At 38.1% G+C, this 26,456-nt stretch overlaps 1 protein-coding gene across 2 annotated transcripts in view; it reads left to right on the top strand.

Moving 5' to 3' along the window:
* LOC114046204 (ras GTPase-activating protein 3) overlaps nt 1-26,456 on the top strand; it is a 287,029-nt gene that overhangs the window by 233,262 nt on the left and 27,311 nt on the right. For both annotated transcript variants that reach the window (XM_027866455.1, XM_027866454.1), the window contains exons 10-18: nt 5,109-5,265; nt 6,589-6,737; nt 8,240-8,354; nt 9,632-9,706; nt 12,632-12,755; nt 14,391-14,497; nt 16,710-16,787; nt 18,490-18,567; nt 20,776-20,849. In XM_027866455.1, coding sequence (XP_027722256.1) covers nt 5,109-5,265; nt 6,589-6,737; nt 8,240-8,354; nt 9,632-9,706; nt 12,632-12,755; nt 14,391-14,497; nt 16,710-16,787; nt 18,490-18,567; nt 20,776-20,849 — 957 coding nt within the window. The remainder of the gene's footprint in view (nt 1-5,108; nt 5,266-6,588; nt 6,738-8,239; nt 8,355-9,631; nt 9,707-12,631; nt 12,756-14,390; nt 14,498-16,709; nt 16,788-18,489; nt 18,568-20,775; nt 20,850-26,456) is intronic.

The following is a 26,456-nucleotide window of genomic DNA, read 5'->3' as shown; positions in this document are numbered from 1 at the left end:
AGAGAGAGAGAGAGAGAGAGAGAGAGAGAGAGAGAGAGAGAGAGAGAAGCAGGTTTATTTTTCCTATGATTTCTGTTTTTAAAAAAAAAAAGGTGGGGTAGTAGTGGTAGGGAGAACCAGTGAGAGCATAATTTGGTTTCAACAATAAAGGATATACTGTAATTTAAAAGCATCCTATATGACTTTGAAATGGTAAAAAATAAATAAAATTGAGAAAGGACTGATGAAATGTCACATACTTTGTATGAGTGACCTTAGAAGAGTTTTAACATTCATTCACTACACAACCTCAGGAGTCTCTTAATTTCAGGTTTGGTGGTCTATTCACTATAACATGATGCTTCTAAGACACTGATTTATTTATTTATTTATTTTTGCTTTTTTTTTTTTTTTTTGATGAGGCAATCTGGGTTAAGTGACTTGCCCAGGGTCATACAGTTAGTAAGTGTCAAGTGTCTGAGGCAGGATTTGAACTCAGGTCCTCCTGACTCCAAGGCCGGAGCTCTATCCACTGTGCCACCTAGCAGCCCCTAAGACACTGATTTTTTACCAGCCCACATCCATTCCCAGGATTTTGAGGCGCAACGGGTACTTTCACAAAGGCCAGTAAAGCAATACACTCAAGTTGTTGTTGTTCAGTCATTACCAACTCTTCGTGATCCCTTTGTTCAGTCATGTCTTACTCCTTGTGACCCCGTGAACCCCACTGTCTTTGGAGTTTTCTCGGTAAAGATACTGGAGTGGTTTTCCATTTCCTTCTCCAGCTGATTTTGCAGATGAGAAAAATGAGACAAACAGGGTTAAGTGACTTGCCTAAGGTCACACAGCTATTAAGTGTCTGAGGCTTGATTTAAAGTCTGGAAGATGAGTCTTCTTGACTCCAGGCCACTGAGCCACCTAGCTGCCTCCTATCTTACACATGGTAGTTGCTTAATAAATGTTTGAATTAAAAGGTTCCAGTGGGTCAGATTGTGGAATGGCTTGCATTCCAGGTGGACTTTACTCAGCAGGAAATGGAGAGTTGATAAAGAGTTTTATTGGGTGACACGAGGCAAGATAAGTTTTAGGAATTTTCACCTGATGCTCAAGAGACATTGAGGAGTCAGTGGATAGAGTGCTAGTCTTAGAACAAGATAACTTGTGTTTAATCCTGCTTCTGTCACATGCCATCTGAATGATCCCAAGGCAAGTCACTTAATTTCTCAGTGCCCCAGACAACTCAATAAGACCATAAGTGACAGAGCAGGTACTAATTTGTATTCTTAAAGGGAGTTTCCTCATGGGGATCTATATCTATGAATGAAATCACAGCTGTCCAAAGAAAAGTAAAAGAAAGGAATAAAAGAAGGAAGGAAGGAAGAAAAGGAAGTAGGAAGAAAAAAGAGAAGGAAGAAAAAATGAAAGGAAGGAAGAGAGAAAGAAAGAAACTAAGAAGGAAAAAGGAAAGAAGGAAGAAAATATGAAAGAAAGAAAAAAGGAAAGAAAAGAAGGAAGAAAAGTAGGAAAGAAATGAAGGAAGAAAGAAAAGAAAGAAAGGAAAAAAGTTAAGGAAAGAAAGGAAGTAGGAAAAGAAGGAAGGAAGGAAGAATGATGAGGGGAAGTCTATCTCCAAATTCAATGATCTTTCCACTGTACTGTGAGACCAGCTAGTTACCTAGGGAGTCCTTTCAAAATCAACATTTTTGATCTTTTGAAATACATAGTACAGTTCAAAACATGAGACCTAACAAAACCTCTGACATAGAGCAGCAGCATGACATTAGGGGAACTCAAACTGACCTCTGCTCTGTGCCTGCCTATTGTAGAAAGAGATTGGTGACATTTTGTAATAAGGCCAACAGAAGGAGAAAGCCATTTCTGAACTTGTTGAACCAGGCTAGGCTTTCGCCTCGAGAAAATGTGTGACTTTTAACAACCTTGACATCAATTGTTTGTGGTGAGCAGAAAAAAAAAGAAAGAAAAGTACTAGGATGTGTTGATTTGGAGGACTTTAGTGAACTTGGAATTGGCAGTTTCAGTGGAGCCAGGAGGAAGCCAGACTGCCCAGTGAGTGGGTGGTGGAGAAGTGGGGCCACAGACTTTGTCTTTTAGAAGTTCTATTATAAAGTGAATGAGAGAGTTAGGACTCTGGGGAGTTTGATAACTTTGAATTATCCAAAAAAAAAAAAAAGAACTTTTCTTTATAACAAGCTGGAGAAAGGAAGTGGGTAATACATTTTATAAATATTTCTGACCAAAATAGTTAAAATGTTGTTTTCTCCCAAGTTTTGCTACTTCAGGAGGGGAGGGAGGTAAACCCTCAGCTATAGCATGACAGAACAATTTAGACAAGCTCAAAATTTGTTGTACTAGGATGCAATCAGTCATAAATTAGTGTCACTGCTGCTGTGTTACACGTCAATTCATTGTTCAGTTGTTTTCAGTTGTGTCTCAGGCATTATGGTCCCATTTGGGCTTTTCTTGGCAAAGATACTGGAGTGGTTTGCCATTTCCTTTTCTAGCTCATTTTTCAGATGAGGAAACTGAGGAAAACAGGGTTAAGTGACTTGCCCAGGGTCACACAACTAGTAAGGGTCTGAGACAGAATTCAAACTCAGGTCTTCCTGATTGTTTAGTGTTGTGATAGGATACAGTTGGTCACAAGTTAGTATCACTGCTGCTTTGTTAGATGCCAGTAGCTGTGCTATTCAAACAATGCAGTGTAGGGAGAGGCTGCTTAATGTAGGGGGTTGAGTGGTGTCCTTAGAGTCAGGAGGAAATCTTCTGCAGGAGTCTTCATCGACTGGAGAAGGAAATGGCAAACCACTTAGTTAGTTATCTTTGCCAAGAAAACCCTATGGACAGTATGGACCATGGGGTCATGAAGAGTCAGACATGGACGAACAACTGAGCAACAGGACGTCCTACAGGATGATGTAAGAAGGGAGTACATTTTAGGCACAGAAGGCGCTTGTGCAAAGGCAAAGAGATCTGTGCCATCCAAACAAAGCAACAAAGAAAACTTAAGATAGTGCCTGCTGGCATAGCTGTCAGTCAGTAAACAATAATTTATGCCGTCTGCAGAATGGAGATCCCACACTGTTGGCAGAAGGGTGATGGTGATGGTAGTGTTGGAATTTGGATGCCAAAGAAATAGAAAATGTGAACCCAATATTTGAGCTATAGTGTAGTTGAGGAGAGAATTATTCATGCTATGTTTTGTATTTTTATTGAGTATACTCTGGTTATAATTATTGGATAAGATTTTACATTTCAATCCCATGAAGCCATTTACTGGAATGGGCCCCATGTTACTGCATTTGCTCTAGGGTGAATTGATTATACCTTTTTAAAGAAACCCCTAGGCTTAACAACAGGACATTTGAGATGTGTGTGTGTGTGTGTGTGTGTGTGTGTGTGTGTGTGTGTGTGTGCGTGCGTGCGCGCGCTCACATGCACAGTGCATGTATATACAAAAAAACAACTATGTAAATTTGCATCTTTTGTATGGTGGCCCATTTAAGCTTCCCATGAATGCTCAGGCTTGTTTAGATGCCCCAGATACAAGTTCCACTGAAAGAATTCTGACATTTTCATATGGAATGTTTAAACTAGCAGGCAAAGAGGAGTTAAAGCAGCATCTTACAAAAATCACTTTGCATTCAAGAAGTCTGATGCTAATTGAAACGGGCCACACTAGGATAAGGGTATAGGGAAAGGAAGAGGAGAAAGAACACAAATTACTACTAAAAATTACCAGACCCTAGAAAGTTTAACTGGATTATCTTTCCTCTAGCAACAAAGATTGTTCTGCAGTCATTAAAATAATTAAAACTCAACTTTATTTGCTACTAGCTTATCTTCTTCCTTTTCCTCTTGTCTTGTCCTTTCCACCTTTTCTTCTTTCATCCTACTTCTCTCCTTCTCTTCTTCCACTTCTCAAGTTTGCTTTGATTCACCCTGACCTCATCTCTCTTCTTTCTCCATCTTTTTCCTTCCCCTTTATTCATTTCCCTTCTTTTGAAAATCAGTGTATGGCTGCTACTAGTAAAATTACCAGCAAAGCAATTAAGGAACCCAAAGAGTCAGCTCACTCCCGGCCATAGATCTTCTTAGATACAGAAGGATTTGGTTTGGGGACTATCTGGGTACCTGTCTTCTTCAGTAGTTCTCCCATGAACCTCATTCAGTAGCTAAATAATTGCCAGGTCTTGTCTATAATATCTTATGTATTTGTCTGCTCCTCACTGTTTCCTTCTATTCCACCACCACCACCTCTTACTTGGAATCTTCTTTAGGCTCAGGTCTGACCATGTCACTCCGGCTCTAAATCCTTCTATCATTACCCATTTAAAATGTCATCTTCTTAGCCTGCCATTTACTTATAACCACTCACAATCTGGTTGCCACCCATCTTTTCATCATTATTTCACACTGTACCCCATTATGAATCCTATATTACAGCCACAAGAGACTCTTAGAGGTTCCCCAGGCTCCACTCTATTCCTCCCCTTCTATTCATACCACTTATTACTCATGGCTATAGTATACTTCTTCCTCTTCTCTGCCTCCCATCTCCTTCCATGATTAGATCCCCATGTCTGGAATATATGTCCTCCTCATTTCTGCATCTCAGATACCTTATCTTCTTTCAAGACTCAACTCATGTGCTCCTCCAAGAAGCTTTTCATGAGCACCCCAGGCAACAGGGCTCTTCATTGACTCATTTTTCTTTGTATTTGTGCATATTTTGGCCTCCAAGTAAAATGTACATCCTCTGAGGGCAGGTGCTATTTTGTTTTCAATTTTGTAGCTCTAGCATCGTGCCTTATACCTGGGACCTGACTGAGAAACATTTGCTTAATTGTATCGAGTCAAACTGACCTCCTCTCCTCCAAAGTCGGTCCTTCCTTTGCAAAAGTATTCCTTCACTCAGGCACCTGGGGGCTAGGTTTGTTGTTATTCTTGTTATTAGTGTTGATCCTTCCATTTTCAAAGAGAACCAATACTAAGGGCTAGGTTTACAAATTGCTTTGTAAATGACTGAAAGTAGTAGAACAGAGATTGAAGGTACCCATGGCTTTTACGATATAAATTATCCACATTTGTTTTTTGTCCTCTCTTTCCAGGTATTTCCTACAGCCCAGAGATAATGGTAGCAAATCCTTGAAACCAGGTGACCTGGGTTCCCTCAGGTTAAATGTGGTTTACACTGAAGATCATGTATTTTCCTCGGATTATTACAGCCCTCTTCGAGACCTCCTCTTAAAATCTGCAGATGTTGAGGTAATTTGCTTGTTTGTACCCCTGGTTTACCTACTAGTGACTTTTCTAAAATGGCCATAAACATTTCTATTCCTCATTCTCCAGCCAATTAGAGGAGTAGCCTTCTCAGATTGCCTCAACTGCTTCCTTTTCATATTTATGATTTTCTCAAGACTTCTCTCTCCTATTTTCTTGTTTTTGTGCCCCACTGAGAGATCATTATCTGCCCATCCTGGCTGCAAGGAAAGACACACCCAAGCCTTCTGCAGTTAGAACCGTTGATGTGAACCCACAGGCAGTGTGTACAACTTCCTAATTTTGTGTTTGAATGTGAAAAAATTGCAACCTGCTTTCTTTGCTTAATAAAAACTTATTTTGTTTGGACTTAGGAGATGGGAGGTCCTGGGGAAAGGAAGACTTGCTTGACTGACACCTCTTTTTGTAGACTGTGTAATGAGTCAGTGCTGTCCAGGGACTCTTGAAAATAATAACTGAATTTGACTCCTCAGAAGATATGTGGGTTTTTTCTTTTTTATTTTATGTTTTCATTTTCACCTGAAAGGTGTATTTATAGTGGCCGGAAATGATAATACCACAGAAAGGGGTGGGGAGTGGGAAACTATTTAACTAGATTTTCATCATTCTCATTTCCCTGAAACCCTGATATTTCATACACAACCAACATGTTGATCATGAGGGAGAGTTCAGATGCAGAAGGTTTTGTTTTCTAATGGCTGCCCTCTGGTGACTGGGTGACACTGACTAGGAACTAAAAAATTCACAGAATCTCAAATTCAGTGAATTTTAGAGCTAGAAGACACCTCCTTTTTTTTGTTGTTGTTGTTGTTTCAGTTGTGTCCAACTCTTCATGATCCCACTTGGGGTTTTCTTGGCAGAACTACTAGAGTGGTTTTCCAGCTCATTTTACAGATGAGGAAACTGAGGCAAACAGGGTTGAATGACTTGCCCAGGTTCTCACAGCTAGTAAGTGTCTGAGGCTAGCTTTGAACTCATGTCTTCCTAACTCTAGGCCTGGTGTTCCGTCTGCCCAGGAAAACACCTTAGAGATGGTCTAAGCCAATCCTCCTATTTTGCAGATGAGGAAAGTGAGGTCAAAATAATGGTAAAGTGGCTTATCCAAGATCTCACAACTCATTAAGGCAAGACCAGGGTGAGAATCTTTGTCTGGTGCTCTTTTATGGGACCATCTAGTGTCTGCCTCTCTAACCAATCTCCCAGGGGTACTCTTTGACTATTTGTTCAGGGGAATCTTACACAGGGCTAAGAAGACATCGTCTGCTGGACGCTTGATCTTTGAACATTCCTTTCTCTCTTCCTTGCCAGCCTGTGTCTGCATCCGCAGCCCACATTTTGGGAGAAGTGTGTAGAGAAAAGCACGAAGCAGCCATCCCACTCGTGCGCCTCTTTTTACACTATGGCAAGATTGTGCCTTTCATCAGCGCCATTGCCAATGCCGAAGTGAAGAGGACTCAGTGAGTGTCAAACACCCACTCCCCTGTACAAATAGGAAAAAAATAAAACAGAACCCCAACATTCCAGAATTGGAGGATGGTTTACATTGCTGTGGAGTGCATTAGGGCTTATGAAGTGCTTTCTTCACAAAAAATTCCATGATATCGGTGATACAAGTGCCGTGGCACTCCCATTCTACAGATGAGGAAACTGAGACTCGCAGCATTTTAAAGACCTGGCCTTCGACCCCATAATTACTGTGTGTCAGAGATGGGATTCAAATCAGATTTCCTGATTCCAAGTCCAGATCTCTTCTCATCCTATTACATGGTTTTGGAAATTGGTAGATATGAACAATCATACTTTAGAGAAAAAAACTGAAAAGCATGGACTTTCCTACGCTTGGGTAACTGGATGACTATGAAACAATCATCATATATATTCATAGAATTGTAGGATCAAAAATTTAGAGGGAGGGGATCACAGTGGTCATTTAGTCCAGCTCTGGTTGAGGAAACTGGAGACCAAGAGTTGTGACTTACCCAAAGTCACACAGCTATTTTATTTTGTGTTTGACAGAAGAAACAAAGAATAGAGTGGCTGACATTAAAAAAAATAACCAAAGTGTAGACTTTCTCCTGTTATTATCACATTCTATATATATATATATATATATATATACTTTTTTTTTTTTACTATTTACTTTTTTATTCAGGAAACTATTAGATGAATGAACAAAGATGGGAACTGGTTGCTTTGGAGAGGTCTGAGTTCAGCTCACCCTCACCATTTTCACTGCTGTAGCATTCTTTAATCAGTCTAAAGATGAAGGTGGTAACCAAAAATTACCACCTTTAAATGTAGTTGTTAAGAAGTCTGTGCAAATTGAGCTGAAGATTGGTGGAAATGCATCACCCTCACAGCAAGTTAGTATTCTGGATACTGAGCTTTGCAGCAGGTATGATTGACAACTAGGAAGAAAAAGACTACTTTCCCCACTAGGTACATATGGCCCAACTGCCACCAACTATTCTAGAATGTTCTGTATTTACTAAAGCTAGCATAGAGCACTTTATTTTGTATAGGATTTTGCAATGCCTTTCCTATCAACCAGAGCTTTTCATTCCTGGAATCACTAATCTATTGCTTTTTTTTTTTTTAAAAGATATTTTCTCTTTTGGTAATACAAAGTTCACAAAAGAAAAAAGTTGATAGTGGACAGTGGCCAAGATCATTATCTCTCTCATGATCTGGGAAAAACTGGTGAATGTCTTACACATTAAAAAAAAATCTCAAAACATCTAGCTGTAGCATGAGCAAATGTAGTTAAAAATGTCTATTAAAAATCTGAAATTATATTCACCAGTACTGAAGGATTTTCTCAGCAGCCCTCCCTCAGATAGAGGGTGTGTTCACAACCCAATCGTAGGCTTCTGTGATTGCAATTTTTTCAAAAAATTTCTCTCAGTGTTTTGTTTTGTTTTACAAGAGGGTGAAATTACAGAAATTTTTTCTTTTCCAGAGACCCAAATACCATTTTCAGAGGAAATTCCTTAACGTCCAAGTGCATTGATGAGACAATGAAGCTGGCAGGGATGCATTATCTTCAGGTTACATTAAAACCAATTATAGAGGAGGTAAGACTGTTAGCCTGAAGAGCCTTCTGAGAATGGGTATCGTAGCATCGCTAAATGGAAAGTGGGGATTTGCTTGAAAACTCAGGTAGACATTAAAATCCTTCAGCTCAGCTGCCACTTCTTCCATCGTGAAACCTTCCTTGGTCTACCTAATTAAAATTTTTCTTTCTTTCACTAAATTTTCCCAGAGCACTTTGTCTTGATTTCTCCTCTCCCCCCACTCCTTCCCAGTTACTCCCTAGTTTGTACTATAGACACATCCTATCCCCTCTAGATGAATGTAAGTTTTTTCCAGGCAGGGTTGGAGTCCTTTTAAAATCCTTGTATTTTCATTACCTAGCACACAGCTCTATATGCAGTTGGCACTTAATAAACATCATTTAACCTTGTATTTGTATCTCATTTTTTTTTTTTACTATAGTGGCAGAGCTGGACTTGTGTTAATGAAGAGGAAGTTTCCCTAAGAGTCTGACAAAAATTCATGCCACTTTTCCCATGTTTGGGAAAATTTACTTTAAACAAACATTCAACCTCAGACAGAATGAGCTAATGCTAAAAGTCTCGTTGTCATTAACAAGGACTCCCACTCATTCTGCATTCTTAAAGCAGTATGGCTACTGCTAGATATCTTTTGCAGCTGTTTCATGTGGTGACTTTTTATTATCTCTCCAGTACAATGCCATTGTTCTCTTCCCAGGGTAGTAATTGAGTGACAAATTTAGATCCTGTATTTCCTTTCCAAGTGAATCAGCACTTTCCTACCTAAACTGTTAACTGTGATAACTTGTCAAGAAGTATTTCCCCCTTGAGTGATTTTACCAAATGATCCTTTTGCACATGAAGTAGCATATTAAGTGATATTCTGCCTTAAGCAATTGGAAAAAAAAATCATTTTCAAAATGGGGTTTAGCTATAATGGAACAGAAATTGTTATCCACATTTGGCAAAGCGTAGCCACGGATCAGCTGTTACATAGCATTGTTGTGGTTTGAAGCAAGACAGATAGGGGATGGGGAGACTAGAGGAGTAAAAATTAGTTTCAACCTGTTAGCCTGAGAATCTGGTTATTTGTAGACAAGCATGTCAGATTCCTGGAAAAACCCTGATTGTACTTGATTAAATCTTGCATTGGAATAAAAAGTGGAATGGCCAATTGAATGGTGTGACATGAATGTTCCTATGCATCTGCCATAGTACTGGGTTTCTATGACGCTCACTCTCCTTCTATATGCTTGATACCATCCTTACGAAGTCATTGGTGCAAATGTTCTTTCCAGATATGCCAAGTCCACAAACCTTGTGAAATTGATCCAGTAAAGTTAAAAGATGGAGAGAACCTGGAAAACAATATGGTAAGACATTACTCCTCTTACTTTTTTCCCCTCCATACATACATTTTGTAATTGAAAATCCAATCTCTTAGTTATTTTTTTTTTTGGCATTAGGACAATTTATGGCCTCTTGTTTTACTATGGGTAGTAAGTCTAGGTAGAGGGTGTTTCCAAGTCATGTTGCTAAGGGGTAATCACTTCTGGAGAACTGGTTATTTTGGGGGTATGCAAATTGAAAAATTTTTCTTCTGGCCAAGTTTTGTTTAATTACCTCTATCTTTTTTTCTTGTATAAATTTTCCTGTCCCAAAAATGTTTCTTTTTATCATTTCTTCATTTTCTCCCTTCTTCTCAGTTGATTATCGATTCACTCCAGAGGAGAAAGTTAGGTTGGTGACTTTGCACAGCCCTCCCTCACTTAAATTCAATTCACTTGAATGTCATGGCATCATCTTCCTGATATTACAGTCCTTTTCAAGAACAAAGGACAAGCAACAGCAATGACAATTGATTTGCTAATATTAATTCTTATAGATGACCCCATTAATCTTCCATCTTTCATGTATGTCATTGCAATGTCCTTTTATACTCTCTTCTATTACTGTTCACTTCTAAACTGTAGGTTGGATTAGATGACCTTTAAGATATCTTCTACCTCAGACCAAACACTTGACATTTTACTAGCTGTGTGACCCTGGGGAAGTCACTTTACCCCAATTGCCTTTAAAAAAAAAAAGAAAGAAAGAAAATTTGCTAAGATATCTTCTAGCTTCTTATTTATGATTCTACCATTCTTCCTTCTTTCCTTTGTCTATTTTCAATCCTATTATTCTAACCCTTCACCTTAAGCTCTTAAGACTTCAGCATTGTTTCTCTTTTTCCTTTACAAATTTAACTTTCTTTAACTCACATATATTCTCTAATGCATGTATCAATTATCATTTTACTTATTATAGTTATCTGTGTATTTATCTTATGTCCAAGGTAGACTTTTTGGACCACATGTTTCCCTAGTACCTCTCACTGTGTTTTGTGCATAATCTGAGTTTAATAAATATTTGTTGAATTGAATTGAAATTAAATTCACCTTACTTTTAAAGGTTTCTACCCCCGTTTGTCCTTCTTCCTTCCTCGGTTTTTTGCTCTCACTTTTTTTTCAGATTCTCATCTTTTATCTTAATCCTTTGCTCTGCCTATACCTATGATTTAAATTTTCGACTCTATTGTCATTATCATCATCATCATTATTCTCTGGTGCCTAATATCTGGAGGGGTCCTTACAAATTCCTCTTCATAGAAGTTCTAATGATTAGTTCATTCCTTAAAGGACTGGACTTCCCTCTCCATTCAAAGGTGTCATTCCTTTCTCATGCGGTAATAATTTTTAAAAAATCATATCATACCTCTTTTCCCATTCATCACCACAACATTTCTGCAAGTTTGGTGGGCACACAAGTAATATCCCTATTATTCCTCATCTGGCAGATGAGGAACCTGAAGGGTAGAGAAAATGATTCTTCCTGGAGCACGCTAGTAGCAGAGGCAGGTCTTAGCAACCAGGTTTCCCACTTCCTGTCCCATTGATTCATTTGTCTTTTAGCATGGATGGTTATCCTTAGGGGAGGAGAAGTATATCTTTTTTTTTTCACATACTCTCCAGTGAATAATGATTGTTATTGTCATAATTACATTTGCCTTCTTATCTTGTATGTGCATTCAGAGAATAGAAAGTTGATTTTCTGACACGGGTCTTGAGGGCGTGACTATCAGGTATCTTAATGCTACTTTGTATTTCTCAATCAGGGAATAAACACTATACCTATTTAAATTGGAGGGACCAAAGCACCAATGTCTTAAAATTTTTGCATTTCATTATGAGGCACTTGGGTGGCTTCAAGGGTCCTATCTACTTTAGGGACAGTGTCTATGAGTGGATGCAGTCGGTTTCCTCTGCTCCTTTTGTTTGCTTTTGATTTCCTAGGCCTTCACCTCTATTAGCTGGAGCTCTGGGCTTTGAATGAGAAGGCTTTTTGCTTCTCCCTGCTCGGACTCAATGTGGCTGCACTGTGAGCGAGCCATTTATTTTCACAGTTCTGATATTCTCCATTTGAGAAATGGGGATAATAATACTATTTGGGTAATAATAGATAGAATTTTCTTAAGCTTTAAGGTTTTCAAGGCATCTTGTGAATATTTCATTTTATCCTCATCACTACCCTCTGAGATAGGTACTGTTATTATACTCATTTAATAGATAAGGAAACTGTAGCAGATAGCAAATAAGTGACGTACCCAGGGACACATAGCTAATAAATGTCTGAGGTTTGATTTGAACTCAGATCTTCTGACTCCAGATCCAATACTGTATCCACTGTGCCACCTCGCTGGGAGTGTGGGAAAAAAGAACCAAATTGGGGTCAAATGATCTGGGCTGTATTCCTGGCTCTGCCACTTACTAGATATATTACTTTGGTCAAGTCACTTAGTCTCCATGGGCCACAGTTTCTGAGATTAAACAGTTCAGTTCATAAGGCATTGGTTAGGGGCAGCTAGGTTGCACAGTGGATACAGCACCAACCCTGGAGTCAGGAGGACCTGAGTTCAAATGTGGCCTCAGACACATAACACTCACTAGCTGTGTGACTTTGGGCAAGTCGCTTAACCCCGATTGCCTCACCCCCCCCCCCCAAAAAAAGATAAAGAAAAAGGTGCTAATTAAAAAGCGTTGGTTAAGTACCTATTATGTATAATGCAAATATTCTAGGTTCTGGCGATATAAAGACAAAATCAAAATAATCCCTGCCCTCAAGAAGCCTACACACTACTGGAAAAATGGTGAGGATGAGGAAAGAAATGTTCATTAAGGTCGCTTTCTGTTCCAAATCCTATGAAACAATATTTCGTAGATGACAGTAAAATTTTTGGATCAATTTGAAATGTGTTGCAGGAAAACCTGAGGCAATATGTTGATCGCATCTTCAATGTTATCACAAAATCTGGAGTAAGCTGCCCAACAGTCATGTGTGATATTTTCTTTTCACTGAGAGAATCAGCTGCCAAGCGATTCCAAGGTGAGTTTCTTATATCCATTGATGTAGTTACCCTGGTTAAAAATAATTACTTTCCCACCTTTGGTGTAATTATCTTTCTATCTGCCATGTTTCTCAGTTCTAAGGGTGACTTTTGAAAAGTGGATCCTACATAAAAATAGAGAAATTGTTTCAACGTTAGTCAACTAGACCCAATTCTAAGGGTGACTTTTAAAAAGAGGATCCTACATTAAAATAGAGGAATTGTTTCAACATTAGACAACTAGACTGGCCTCGATATGATGGGCAGGTCGATAGTTTGCCTTTTTAATCTTGCAGGGAGGTGGTTGGGGGCAATTTATTTTCTTGCGTAGTATTTCCCTAGGTATTCTCTCCTGTTTTCCTTTTTTGGATGCACTTAAAAAAGATAAGGCCTCCTAATTCCGTGGGACCATTAAAAAATTCCTGGCACTTTCCTCATAGGGTTGGAACCTATTCTGTGTCTTGGCTACCCTCCAATTCAGATAAATTGCTTCTTTTAGTGTTCCCACTTGGAATTTCCTCAGCAGTCTCTTCTTGCTGTCAATTGGAGGTATTGTGTTTGTACTGTACACCCTTCCATTGAAGTGGATATCTATAGGTCACTGCCTTTCCAAGCAGAGTGAAATGGGTCCTCTGGAAAAATATGTATCATTTCACACTTTTGGAATAGCAGAATGAAAGGGGGAAGGAAGTAGGGGAGAGAGATTTCTGACTGGTCCAGTAACGATGTTTGAGAGACTGATTTGTCGTGGTCCTGCCCTATTGTACAGCATTTAGTAAGTCATCTTTCCAACTTTTCTGTGCAAGTTTCTCCATTAGTCCAAGAGAGGGGGTGATTTACCTCTCAAAGCAAGGGCAATGTACATATCATCTGTAATAGCTTTGGTCACACTGGATTACTTTGTAGGGCACTATGAAAACATACCTGAAGGGTCCTGGATTGTTAGAAGCAGTCATTCATAAAAATGCTTCCAGATTGAAAGAGATCTCCAGCATGATCAAAGAGATCTCCTTTTGCAAGTTAAGGTGCCTCCCAAATTCCATCCTATCTTTTATTCCACAAAATCATGTTCGGTGTAGGTAGCCAGCAATGCAGACCATGTTATAAGTGGGCCTGACCGTAAGTTTGTGTAATTTAACCCAAGCAACAGAACATTTTAGTGACAAGTTAGGTTGTTGATCTAATTGATAGCTTTGAAAACCCCTGGTCTTTCCAATCCTACTTGACTATAGGATGACCATCCATCCCTTCCACAGTGAAAGTTCAGGTTTATTAAATGCGGTGAACCTAATCCAGCCAAAGACAAGCTAATCTGTTTTACTCTTTTAAAAAAAAGTATCAACTCAACGAGATAACTAAGGTGCTTCCCAGTGCTGTTGAAAGACCAGCTTCCAAGGGCAAGTAGTTATCCCCTTCCTCACAAATGGCTATGCATTTTTGGCACACCTCTTGTGTCCCTGATGCTGCTCCCAAACGATAATGCTTTCTCCAGTAAGAACTTCTGATTTGAAGATCGTGCTTAGGTCACAGCCATCCCCTGTGTCCAAACTGTATCTCTTCTACCAAGTAACAAAGTCCCTTCAATTCCCATTATCTTCCAGAGTCCAGGATGAAATGTCTTTTCTTGGTTACAGGTGACCTGGATGTGAGATACACTGCTGTGAGCAGCTTTATTTTTCTGAGATTCTTTGCTCCTGCCATCCTTTCACCAAACCTTTTTCAGCTCACCCCTCATCATACGGTATGTGAATTGGGTTTTTTTTTTCCTTCCTTCCCTGTCATGTCAGACCTTTTCCGTAACACAGATGAGGTTGAGCTTCCTGCCAAGTTCTCTGTGTCCTATGTTAGGAAGGTAAAAGATTGATATATAAAAACGACCTTTTACAGGAGTCAGGGATCAGCCTATTATAGAATGGATTATGAATGTAACCAATACTTACTATTTAATGCCTGGCTAAAAGTAGGTTGCATTATGGAACTTATCTGCCCTTTGATTTTAGCTTTCACCAGCTCTGATGGTGGTATACTTTGGCAGTGACTAATGATACATTTAAAAGTTCTTGATGACTTAGCAGCTTGACATAAAAATGAGAAACTGGAATCTACCCCTTGTCAGGGATAGGATTTTTCCAAAGGAGAATCAAATATTTGGGAATATATGTGTATATACGTATATGTGTGTGTATACATACGTATATACATATACATATATACACATATACCTCCATATATTTTCCGCACTGGAAACCAATCATTCACTAAACAAGCTAGATGTTAGCAGGGAAAGAAAAAAGAGAAAGATGGCTTCCCTGTCCTCATGGAACCTGCTGTCACCTACAGAACTCCCTTCACATTAAAACCACAAAGCCATTTGAATATTATAAGGTAAACTGAAATAACAGACCATCATCTGGAGGGATAAGTAGGAGCTTTGCACACTCCCATTTGGATCCTGTAACCTGGAAGAAGCCCTGTGCCTGTATTTCCTTTGAAAAATAGTGAATGCCCTACTCACATGGGTGTCAGAATTAATTCACAGTATTCTGGTTCTATATATAGCACTATGAATGTTTCATTTATGTTGTTTATGCATTTTTTCCCCCTGGTCCTGACTTGTGATTTCAATTTCCCAGAGGGGAAGAGCTCTCTACCAAGGAAGATCTGTAATTAATTATGCAACTTAAATTGCATAAGATAGTTGCCTAGGTGACTTGAGTAGGTTGAATCAGCCAGTATGTGTGGGGGTGGGACTTGAACCTAGGATTTCCTGACTCCTCAGGCTAACTTTGTTTCCAATACACCAGGATGCCTCTCTTGTATGCACACAAAAGATATGTTATATATTTAGATATTTGTGTGTTTGGATTTATTTTTAAGGCATCCTAATTAAATATTTGACCATGTGAGTATCAAACTTTGATAAGATTCTCATCTCTAGGGTCAGTCCCAACTGTAGTTATCCCTTCCATCTTGTGACGTTCCCCATCAGGGTTTATATATGTGGTGGAGGTGTGGTGGGGTTGGCATAAGAAATTAAATGGGAATTTTGGGGGAATTTTGTGGAAGCCATAGGCAACACAAAGACACTGAAAAAAAATTAGAAATTCAGAAATGCATAAAATATATATAGTATCATGTAATGGCAACATTTTATCTTTTAATACCATAATAATTAAGACTTCTTCTCTGGTATGAAGGACCAAAATTTTCCATATTGGTGGGATGCCCCTAACCCCTTCTATGTGTAAAGGATAACTGTAGTTCATTGTTGTTGTTGTTCAGTTGTGTCTGCCCCTTCATGACCTCATGGCCACCAAGCCTTTCTATCTTCCACTTCGTCTGTCCAAGTCCATGTTTATTCTTTCCGTGACACTATCCATCTCATCCTCTGCCATCCCCTTTTCTTTTTGCCTTCAATCTTTCCCAGCATCAGTCTTTTCCAATGAGTCCTGTGTTCTCATTATTTGGCCAAAATGTTTAAGTTTTAGCTTCAGTTTAGTTTAAGTTTGACCTTCCGGCGAATTGCCTGAATTAATTTCTTTAAGTACTGACTGATTTGATCTCTTTGCTGTCCAAGGAACTCTCAAAGTTCTTTTCCAGCACCATAATTGACAAGCATTGATTCTGTGGTGCTTAGTGTTCCTTATAGTTCAACTCTCAAAGCCATACATTGCTACTGGAAAAACCTTTGTCGGCAAGATGGTGGCTCTGCTTTTTTGTATGCTGTCCAGATTTGTCATAGCTTTTCTTCTAAGGAGCAAGCATCGTTTAATTTCATGGCAGCAGTCATCATCTGCAGTGATCTTTGAGCCCAAGAATATAAATCTGACACACTGCTTCCGTTTCTTCTCCCTCTATTTGCCACAAAGTGATGGAACCAGTTGCTGTGAACACTGTACATTTTTGTGTTAAATTTGGACCAACATATGTTTCTGTTTTCTTACCTTTGATAGGACCCACAGACTTCTAGAACCTTGACACTTATCTCCAAGACTATACAGACCCTGGGCAGTTTATCCAAATCCAAATCTGTAAGTCTTTTATCTTTTTTTTTCTACTTTGTTAGTTGCACTTTGCTTTCTAAAAGTAAAACAATCAATTGGCATTTAAGTGCTTTGTTCACATAATGAGCACCAATTACCTCTCTCTAGCTTATATTTGTAAATTTGGAAGATAGCCAGACTTTACTGGTTTTCTTGTTTTCTTTGTTCCCCATGGCAGAGAAAAAGATTATTCAGAATTTAGGATGTATTTCTTCATTCACTTCAACTTTATTACTAGTAGAGCTATCCTCTAGGAGTCAGGGTCATTGGAGAGAATACTCTGGTCCTAGGCTCTGGTTTGTTGCTTGACCAGGGCATGGAAAACAGGGAGCAAGTAGGGATAATTTCATATTAAATGTTGAACAATTATGCATTTAATAGGCCTATAACAACCCCCATTGTCATCAAAGCAAGGAGGGTAGTATTTCCCCTGCCCCTTCTACCCATGCCTCTGAAATGGTTATTCTTTTTTAACTCTTCTGTAAAACTACCCTTAAAATTTATTTTAACCTGTATTCACCTGTATAAAAAAATGTTGTTTGTACATGTGGGTAGGATTTTATTTTGAGGTGGTGAGGACACAGAGTACTTGCTACTTTATTATTTGCCCCAGGCCTTCATGATGAACTCCACATCAGAAATAGCTGTAAGAATGGTGGTATTTGGGGACATTCTTAATTTTCAGACAACAACAACAACAATTTTTTAAAAATTGGGAAACAGAGGTAAAGATAGGCTTTGTTAAAAAATAACCAAAGGCTGAAAAGGGGGTAGAAACCCTCTTAGTCTACTCCATTCTTCACTTTTCCAAAAAGCATGAGGTATGAGTCAAGTCCATGTTATATCTAGTTCAACAAACAACTTTTATTTCAGGTTCATTTCAGAGTGTTAATGGGATCCTGACCTCTTGCTCTCCTCTGCTCTGTTCTTTATAGTGTTTTATGCAATGGTCAGACTCTAAGTGAAACTAAGCTTATTGAATCACAGGGAATAACCAGCTACCATTTAATTGCAAATCCTTTTGGTTCCTTTCAATATAAGTGAGACAGAAGACTTTTTATTTATTTATTTATTTTAGCAAAATGCCCTGTAAGCAGTGACTTACCACATTCTCGATTTACTCAGTCTTCCCCAAATTTTATTAGTTTGGAAGAGGTCTACGGGGCAGGGATCTATGCCTGAATGCACAGGGCTTTCATGTTCAAAAAAATAATACATCTTTCTTTTAAATTAGAGTTGTAAAAGTATTCATTCAAAAACCACCATTTTAATTATTGTAGTTTTAGCTAATAGAGAAATACTCCCATTTAAAAAACCTTATGTATAAAATCCATAATTTTAAAAAAATCAAAGGATTTTTAAAAATTAAAGCATTACTATAGGATTCCTTTAAGTATTTAATTCCCCCAGAACTGTTAAAAAATGGGTTTAAATTTACATAAATTCAGTGAATATACAAATTTTTAATGCACTTCTATAAAGTACTAAAATTCATAGAATAGTAGTTTGTTAGTTATTTACTCAATGATTTTAAAAAAGTGAGAAATACTATCTCTCCCTTTCTCTTCTCTTCTTTTCATTTCTAAATTGGCATAGTATTTGGTTGAGTATTGTTGGAGCCTTCTGATTATTCTGATTTTTAGGGGTGAGCCAAAACCTATTACACTATAGTAAAACTGTTTTGTTACAGGCCAGTTTCAAAGAATCTTACATGGCTACATTCTATGATTTCTTCAATGAACAGAAATATGCCGATGCAGTAAAAAATGTAAGTAATAAAAATAATCAATCAATAGTTATCTGGTCATTTGTGCATTATAAATATATACATATATTTACATATATATATATATTTCCCCTCCCCCACCCCTCGAGGACATTGTTCTCATACTTTTTCTGTCCTGGGTCCTTTTCTGGCTTCTGAATGAATTTTGAGTTTCCTCCTTGTCCTTTCAATTCTTATTACAAATTTCTTTTTTTCTGCATCCCTCAGACTTTTCCACACTCTTATTTTCATGATGTCACTGCTTTTTCTTCTTTCTCTTATCATTTTCTTTGAGATCATTATTTCTGATTGTCACTAGCCTTACTTACCCTCCCCTAGTCTTGGTGTCCCCCTCCCTTCCCACTCCCCCCACCCCCCCAAGCCTACTACCTTCTGCTTCTGTGATTTTACATGAATTACAGAGTATTACATGTTTGGATGATTGGACCATCATTAGAAAAATAGTGCTCTGGTAAATTTCTCTGGACTATAGTAACATATCTGCCAAAAACACTGAGGCTCTAGCTGTGATTTTTCTGAAGCTCAAAAATGAGTCTTTTCCCACCTAAAGTTTAACTGCTGGCAGTTTGACAAAGAATGGTAGAAGACAAGTCTGCTATTTAATTTAAATGGTATGAACACCCCAATAGAAAGGAAAAAAGGCTATGCAATAGATTAAAAAAGTGAAATCGAACAGTATATTAGCTGCCGGAAATTCATTTAATGTAGAAAGAGGTCCACATTTCAATTGAGAGTTTGGACTTGAATTCATCACATTATTTCTGTCTTGAGAAAATCAGAAATGACATTGCTCTTATCTGAAAATGTCAAATTCTAATCAGAAGCATTGAGAGAAAAAAGGGAATTTTGTAATAATTATTCAAAATTATTTAAAACTTAATTATTCCAAATTCCCTTTTAAAAATACATATCAAATAAGATAGGTTAAATTTATAAAAGTTCATGTGGTTCTGTTTTTAGAACAAATTGATAGCTATGGGTAGATAATTGATAATAGTAAAACATTTCAATACCTTTCTGTTATAATGAGAGAACTTGATAGAAAACTCAATTAACAAGTGTGTATGAAGCACTACCTATGTGCCAGTTACTGTACTGGGCCTTAGGGAGGAGGGGGAAATGCAAATGTGATAGTGAGAGAATCTTTGCCCTTATTCTAATTGCAGGCTACAACATACGAAAGGGAGTCATAGTCCATGAAAAAAGCTTTGGTCCAGACAGTCATGGGAATTGTGACTAGAGCCATGGGACGAGAATGAAATGATCCTGGAATATAAAATTCTAGAATAAAACTAGAATTAAATAAGTGATTATGTGCTCAAAAGATAATAGGACTACAATGAAACTTTTTAAAATGACTAATTTTTAAATTCCTTTAAATTCAACTTTTGATTAAAAACAATTTTGACTATTTCTTACTCCCCTTCTAAAAACAAACAAACCACAAACTTAACTGTGGGTTGCTACTCAGTTGTAATGACAGGCACTCATATTATTACAAACAGCTAAAATCCCAGGGGAAATTAAAGGTTTAAGAAGTTGTTTTAGGGAATTGGGAAGTCAGAGTAGCACTGAAAAAGAAAACTTTTTTGACAGGCAAGATATTTTTATTTCAGGGGCTCAGGAAGACCCCAGCCCCCAAAAACCTACCAGTAGACCACCTATAGGATTAAATTCCCCAATTATCTTAAATTCCCCAATTAGATATTTTAAACTAGATTAAATTAAATTAGATATCTTAAATTCCCCAATTAGAAATTTAGCCCTTTGTCCCCTCTTAAAATATAAATGCTCAAAAAGAACCCAGACTTCATTTTTATTAGCAATTTACACCTCATTGTGAATTTGGGATATTGTTTCACTTTCTTTAGAGTAGGTGTCCTTAGAGCTGCAGGTTACTATGTTTCAGATACTGCACTGATTGCTGAGGGTACAAAGAAAGGTAAAAACAGGATCCCTTCCCTCAGGGAGTTCACATTCTAGTTGGGGAGACAACATGAAAACAACTATGTACATACAAGATATATACAACGTATAATGGGTGTTGATCTCAGAGGGATGGCAGAAAGGTTTCCCATCTCTCCTTTTGGGTAATTTTGTATTCATTATTATAAACATTCTAAACCAGTGTCTTTCTTCTTCCTTCCTGCCTGCCTGCCTGCCTTCCGTCTGGACGTTTTCCCACTCAAGTTCTTAGATCTGATTTCATCCTCTGGAAGAAGAGACCACAAGAGTATAGAGCAACCTATATTACTTAAAGAAGGGTAAGGTTATATTTATTACAAAGTGGAAATTCTGAGATGTGGGCAGGAGGGAAGAGAAATCTGAGTCACTTGGCTTTGTCCTTTTGGCTTTTCCTAATATTGTTTTGCTCGATTTCCACTTTTAATTTTTCCTTTTAAAAAAATCTGTTTTCTTCTTGTGCCTAGAAATGACAGCTCTCCAATTTGCCTGGCCACAGTTAATGCAAAATTAATTAATAAACCACAAAATGCCCAAAGCCAGGATTCTGACATGGAGGTTGTCCAAGCTGTTGCACAAGCCAAGGGAAAATCTGGAACCACAAAACAATGATTTATAGAGATCATTGTTATAAGCCTTTAACTAAACCCAAGTAGGAAAATCAACTGTCAGCTGATGTAACTCAATGCTAGCAGTAATCATTTAAATCTGTAGATAATTCCCCAAACTTATTTTGTCCAACAGCTGCTTCTAAGAGTTACCAGAGAACTCAAAGCTATCAATAATCTATGATCCCCACAATCCTATATTCCCTGTTACTATAAAAAGTTTTCTTTTAGACTCAGTCCACATCGCTGAGACAAAGCCCTTACCTGCCTTCTACTGTGAAAAGAAAGTGATGTTTGGACTTAGAGGCTTATAACCAGGAGTTCTCAACTGGGAGGTGGAGGAGAGTCCATGAATTTGTTTTTTAAAATATTCTGATAACTCTATTTTAATATAATTTTCTTTATGATCCTACATATTTCATTTTATTTTATGCATTTAAAAACATTACTCCAAGAAACACGGTCCATAAGCTTCAACAAACTGCCAGAGGGTCCATGATACAAAAAAGGTTAAGAACCTCTGTGTCTAGAGCTCAGAAGGGGCTAAGAGATCATTTAAGTTTGATCCCTTTACGTTCCAGATTAAAAAGCTGGGGTTCAACTTGCTCAAGGACTAAATAGCAGAGTCAGTTTTCAAAGTGACTCCAAACCAAATGCTAAATGCCATTCCTATTATTTCGGGCTTGTTAAGCACACATTTCGTAGAATAAGAGATTCTGAGACCTGAGGGGGCTTTAAAGGTCATCTAGTTTCATGCTTATCCAGTGTAAAACTGCCCCCTGTGGTACTCCCAGTAGGTGGGCATCAAATCTCCATTTGACCAATTAAGCCAGGGCTTCCTCATCCCAGACTTGCAAAACTGTTGTGTTGTTTTTTTTGTTAGACAAAATATAGCATTTTGCATTTATCTCTGCTAAATTTTATCTTCTCATCACCAGGAGGTTAGTTAGAAGGTATGATACACACATATATGTGTATACATACATACATACATACATACATACACACATACATTTTATATACATATTTTAATATAAATATGTTTTTATATTTCAATATATAAATGTTATGCACACATATTTATGTACACTTTTGGCCACCATTATTTTAAGCCACAGCAATGCGTGAAGATCAGTTACCATGGTGTGAAAGGTTTTCAGTATGTATCAATGTGGGGTGTATTCACAGTGATGAAATCATATGGTCCTAGGGTTTAAAGCAATGTAAGACTTGGAGATCACCAGTGCAACCCCATCACTTTACAAATGAGGAAACTGAGTCTGTATCAGATTGAATGACTTGCCCAAAGTTATGCAGTAAATAAGAAATGGTGTTGGGATTCAATCCTAAATCCTTTGATTCCTAATTCAATGCTCTTTCTACTACACAGTCTTTTTAGTTCTGGCCTAACAAGCTTTCATCTAAATCTTAATTTTATCATACAACTTAGTAGATATCCTCCATTGCAAATTGGATTACCATGCCTATGTGTTCATACCGAAAATTTAAAGAGGGCAGGGCCAGGGCCAGGGAAGTGAGGGATGTTACTAAGGATCTCCCTCAAGGTAGATACTGATCCTTTAATCAAAACTCTTTCTATATTTTTATTCAGCCCAAAACAGGTTTCCTTAACTCTACCATATTTCTCTGTCTCCTCCACAAGGTCTCATGAAAAATTTTCATCAAATGCCTTATAGAAATCCTGATGCTTCATGTCTATAGTGTTCCCCAAACTTTTTATCTAGAAACCTTATTGGGAAAGGAAATGAGACTGGTTGCTCTGGTGATTTCAAGGACATGATAGGAATCTTCATTGAGGCCTTTGTTTCCCTTTTCCATAAAAGCCAAGTTGGGAAATTCCACATCTGTGGAGTTGGCTTCCATGCCCCAGAGTTTTTTCCTAAGGAACTGCAGGACCTTTCTCATCCCCACATCAGGTTTTCAGAATGAGTAAACAACAGTGACCGACCCCCACCCCCCCCGCCCCGCCTTGGAACTCTGGCTTCCAGCCTGGATTCCATTGTTTTACTCAACGGGGATTACTTACTCTTCATTGCCATTAGTGATATAGAGACTTCACTAACTTGAACATGGAGCCCATATAGGTAATTTTCAAGACCAGTCTTCCATCTTGAATATATTTAATGTTAATATGTGCTGGCAATACCTCATTTAAAAAATTATTTACCTGTTGTTTTGTCTTAATAGTAAGAGACTAGACTACACATGCACAGTCACAAAAATACCTTGAACTTCAACTTTGCTTTAGGTTGTGTGGCTTAAAAAATTTATGTCTTAAAAAACTTGAATTGACTCAAGCTAGAAGTCATGCACATAGACAAACACAGAGTCATCCTAGTACATTAAATTTGAGCCTAGCCACAAATTTCTAGGAAGTAGCTCAAATAACTGATGAGTAAAGCAACTGGCACGATGTCTTGGAACCCAATACATGCTCAATAAATATTTGTTGAATGAATAATAGGTGAATAAAGCTTACATTTAGGGGCTGATAGCACTATGAGCTTTCGTTTTCAGTCAGTGGTCTGTCTTGTTTTATGTACAATATGTGTGTGAACTAAGGTTTATATATGTACTAGACTATCACTGTACCATAAAGAATGATGAATAGTAAAAATGCAGAGGAATGGAGGAAGGCTTGTATGAAATAATATACATGATGACTATAGCAATACCAAAAAAAAGATGATATTAAAAGGAAGCAAAGCTCTTGTCAAATACAACAGGCAATGTTAGTAACTTACTATCAAAGTTAACACATACATCCTATCCAAGTTAATATCCACACATCCTTCCTTTCTGTTAACAATTGCTAAACTGCACAAGTGGAAAGTGCCATGTCAGTCAAAGTCATGCTATGAGGAGGTTTTATTTAGCAGTCTTTGGGAACATATTTTAGGCAAAACTGTCATGTATCTGTCATTCCTTATGGCGTAGTAATATTCCATCACATTCAGATACCGCAACACGTTCAGCCATTCCCTAATATTTGGGCATATTTTTGGCACTAGGGAAAGTATGTGTGTCAAGAAACCCTATAGTAAATGCTATTGTTGGAGGAGGTCCTCGCATTCATGAGATCCTCCATTAAGGCAATCCCTCTGTTTCTCTTGAGACATGCCTTTATCTGCAAAATGGGAGGGTTGGACAAAATGATCTCTTAGGATTCTTTTCAGAACATTTTGTGACTCTGAGTATTCGGTTTTAGAGCTTGCTTAAATCAAGGTATATTTTCAGTAATCCTTTCCTACTAGAGGTCATGTCCTCCAGTGTGATTCAACATTTTTTGGTATTCTTTTAAAAATAAATTTTTGTGTATATATACATATATATATATATATACACACACACACACACACACACACACATATATACACATGTGTATATATATATACACATATATATGTACACACACACACACACACACACACACATATTCTATGCCAGTACCATCCCCAGTCTTGTTTTTCCTATTTAGTTTTTCTAATTCTTTTTTCCATTTGCTTATGCCTGATTGTTTTTCTGTCTTTTCTCATTTGGCCTGCTGGCTGCTATGCTAAAGGATTCTTAACCTAGCAATAAAAATAGTTGATGATAATAGTTCATGCAGGTAAGAAAAGGAAAGTGCCATGTCAGTCAAAGTCATGCTATGAGGAGACATTTCATGTCAGGAGGCATTTGGCATATCCCTTTAGCTTGTGGTGGTCTGTCACATGTGAGGTGCCAATAAGAGCTGCCGCAGATGTTTTTGTCTGGACTTGGGAAGGGAAGTTGTGGTTCTCCTTGACATACTTGAGATGCCATTAGCAAACTCCTTGGGCTAAACCTGTAATATGTCTCACAGGTAGAAGAAATTATCCTGTTTCTCTTTGCTTCTGATATTTTCCAAGTAATACAATGTCTTCCTTTTGCTGCTTTTTCATTTGAAACTAAACACTTCCTAGAGAGTGGAATGCTGAAGTTTGGGCAGGTACAAGGAAGACCTGCAGCCCTCCTTGGATATTTGGTGGGCAAATGCCAGAAGAACTCTGGTGTACTTTTAACCCCATCACTACCTACCTCCTTCAGTTTTGCCATTGCTTTGTGGGGAGTAATTTGTTGGACCAAACAAAGCCACAAGGTTTGAAAAGACAAAAAGTCCTCATGACTACCTTCACTCTTTCTGTTGTGTGATCCAGGCTTCATCCAATCCTGTTTGGATTCTCCATTTTTCTATAGGAAGGAAGGGAGAGAGGAAGGAAGGAAGGGAGGGAGGAAGAAAGAAAGAAAGGGAAAAAAAAACAAATCCTGCCATTTCAGCTGCCTACTGTAGCCTACCCCTTTATTTTTGTGGTTTTCCATGTAGAATTCACTTACACTCTCCCTCTCTCAGGCCTCAGCATGAGAATTGTGAATGTTTCTAACGGGCTTCATGGGAGCCAATTTTAATTCTCCTTGCCCCCCTCCAAGTGGTGACACAGTTTAAGAACAAAATAATAACTAATGTTTAAATAGCATGTTAAAGTTTGTGAACCTCTTTACGCATATTATCTCATTGGATCCTCACTACAGCCTGGTGAGGTAGGTGCTATTATTATTATTACTATTTTACAGAAGAAGAAACTGAGGCTACAAAGGAGATCATGTGACTTATCCAGGATCACACAGCTAGTAAGCGTGTGAGACTGGATTTGAACTTGGGTCTTCCTGACTCAAAGACCAGCACTCAAACCACTGTACCTTCTAGCTGCCATAGTCACTACAGCACCAAATTAAGGGAAGAAGGAGTGTACAGGGTGGGGGGCAGGTAGAGAATGGAGTAAGATGGAGGAGAAAAGGCCTCAAAGATCCCATTCTTCTAGACCCATATTTTGTTAGGGCAGCTATGTGCTATTTGAAGAAAGGGAACACATGCCCAGATCATTTTTAGAGAAAGCCTGGTAGTTCAGTGAATAGAGCACTGAATGAGAGGTCAGGAATACCTAACTTAAGATCTTCCCTCAAATGCTTACTTTCTTTGGGACCCTAGACAAATCATTTATCCTCTACTGTCTGTATTTTCTTATCTGTAACATGGAGATAATAGTACTACCACATAGGATTGTTGTGAAGATAAAATGAGGTAATATTTGTAAAGTACTTTGTAGACTATTGTAATATAAATGATAGGTGTTATGATTATCATCATCATCATATAACTAAACTCATCTCCGTGAGAATGGTTCCCACCCTAAGAAGAAGAAGGGATCATGCTATAGATAAGTAGGTGATGGGGCCACCAAATGTCACCAGAATTGAACA

Source organism: Vombatus ursinus, unplaced genomic scaffold (assembly GCF_900497805.2).
Source record: "Vombatus ursinus unplaced genomic scaffold, bare-nosed wombat genome assembly UNPS02014781.1, whole genome shotgun sequence".
In the NCBI taxonomy this organism is placed as follows: Eukaryota; Metazoa; Chordata; class Mammalia; order Diprotodontia; family Vombatidae; genus Vombatus; species Vombatus ursinus.
This window is presented reverse-complemented; position numbering and strand designations above follow the sequence as displayed.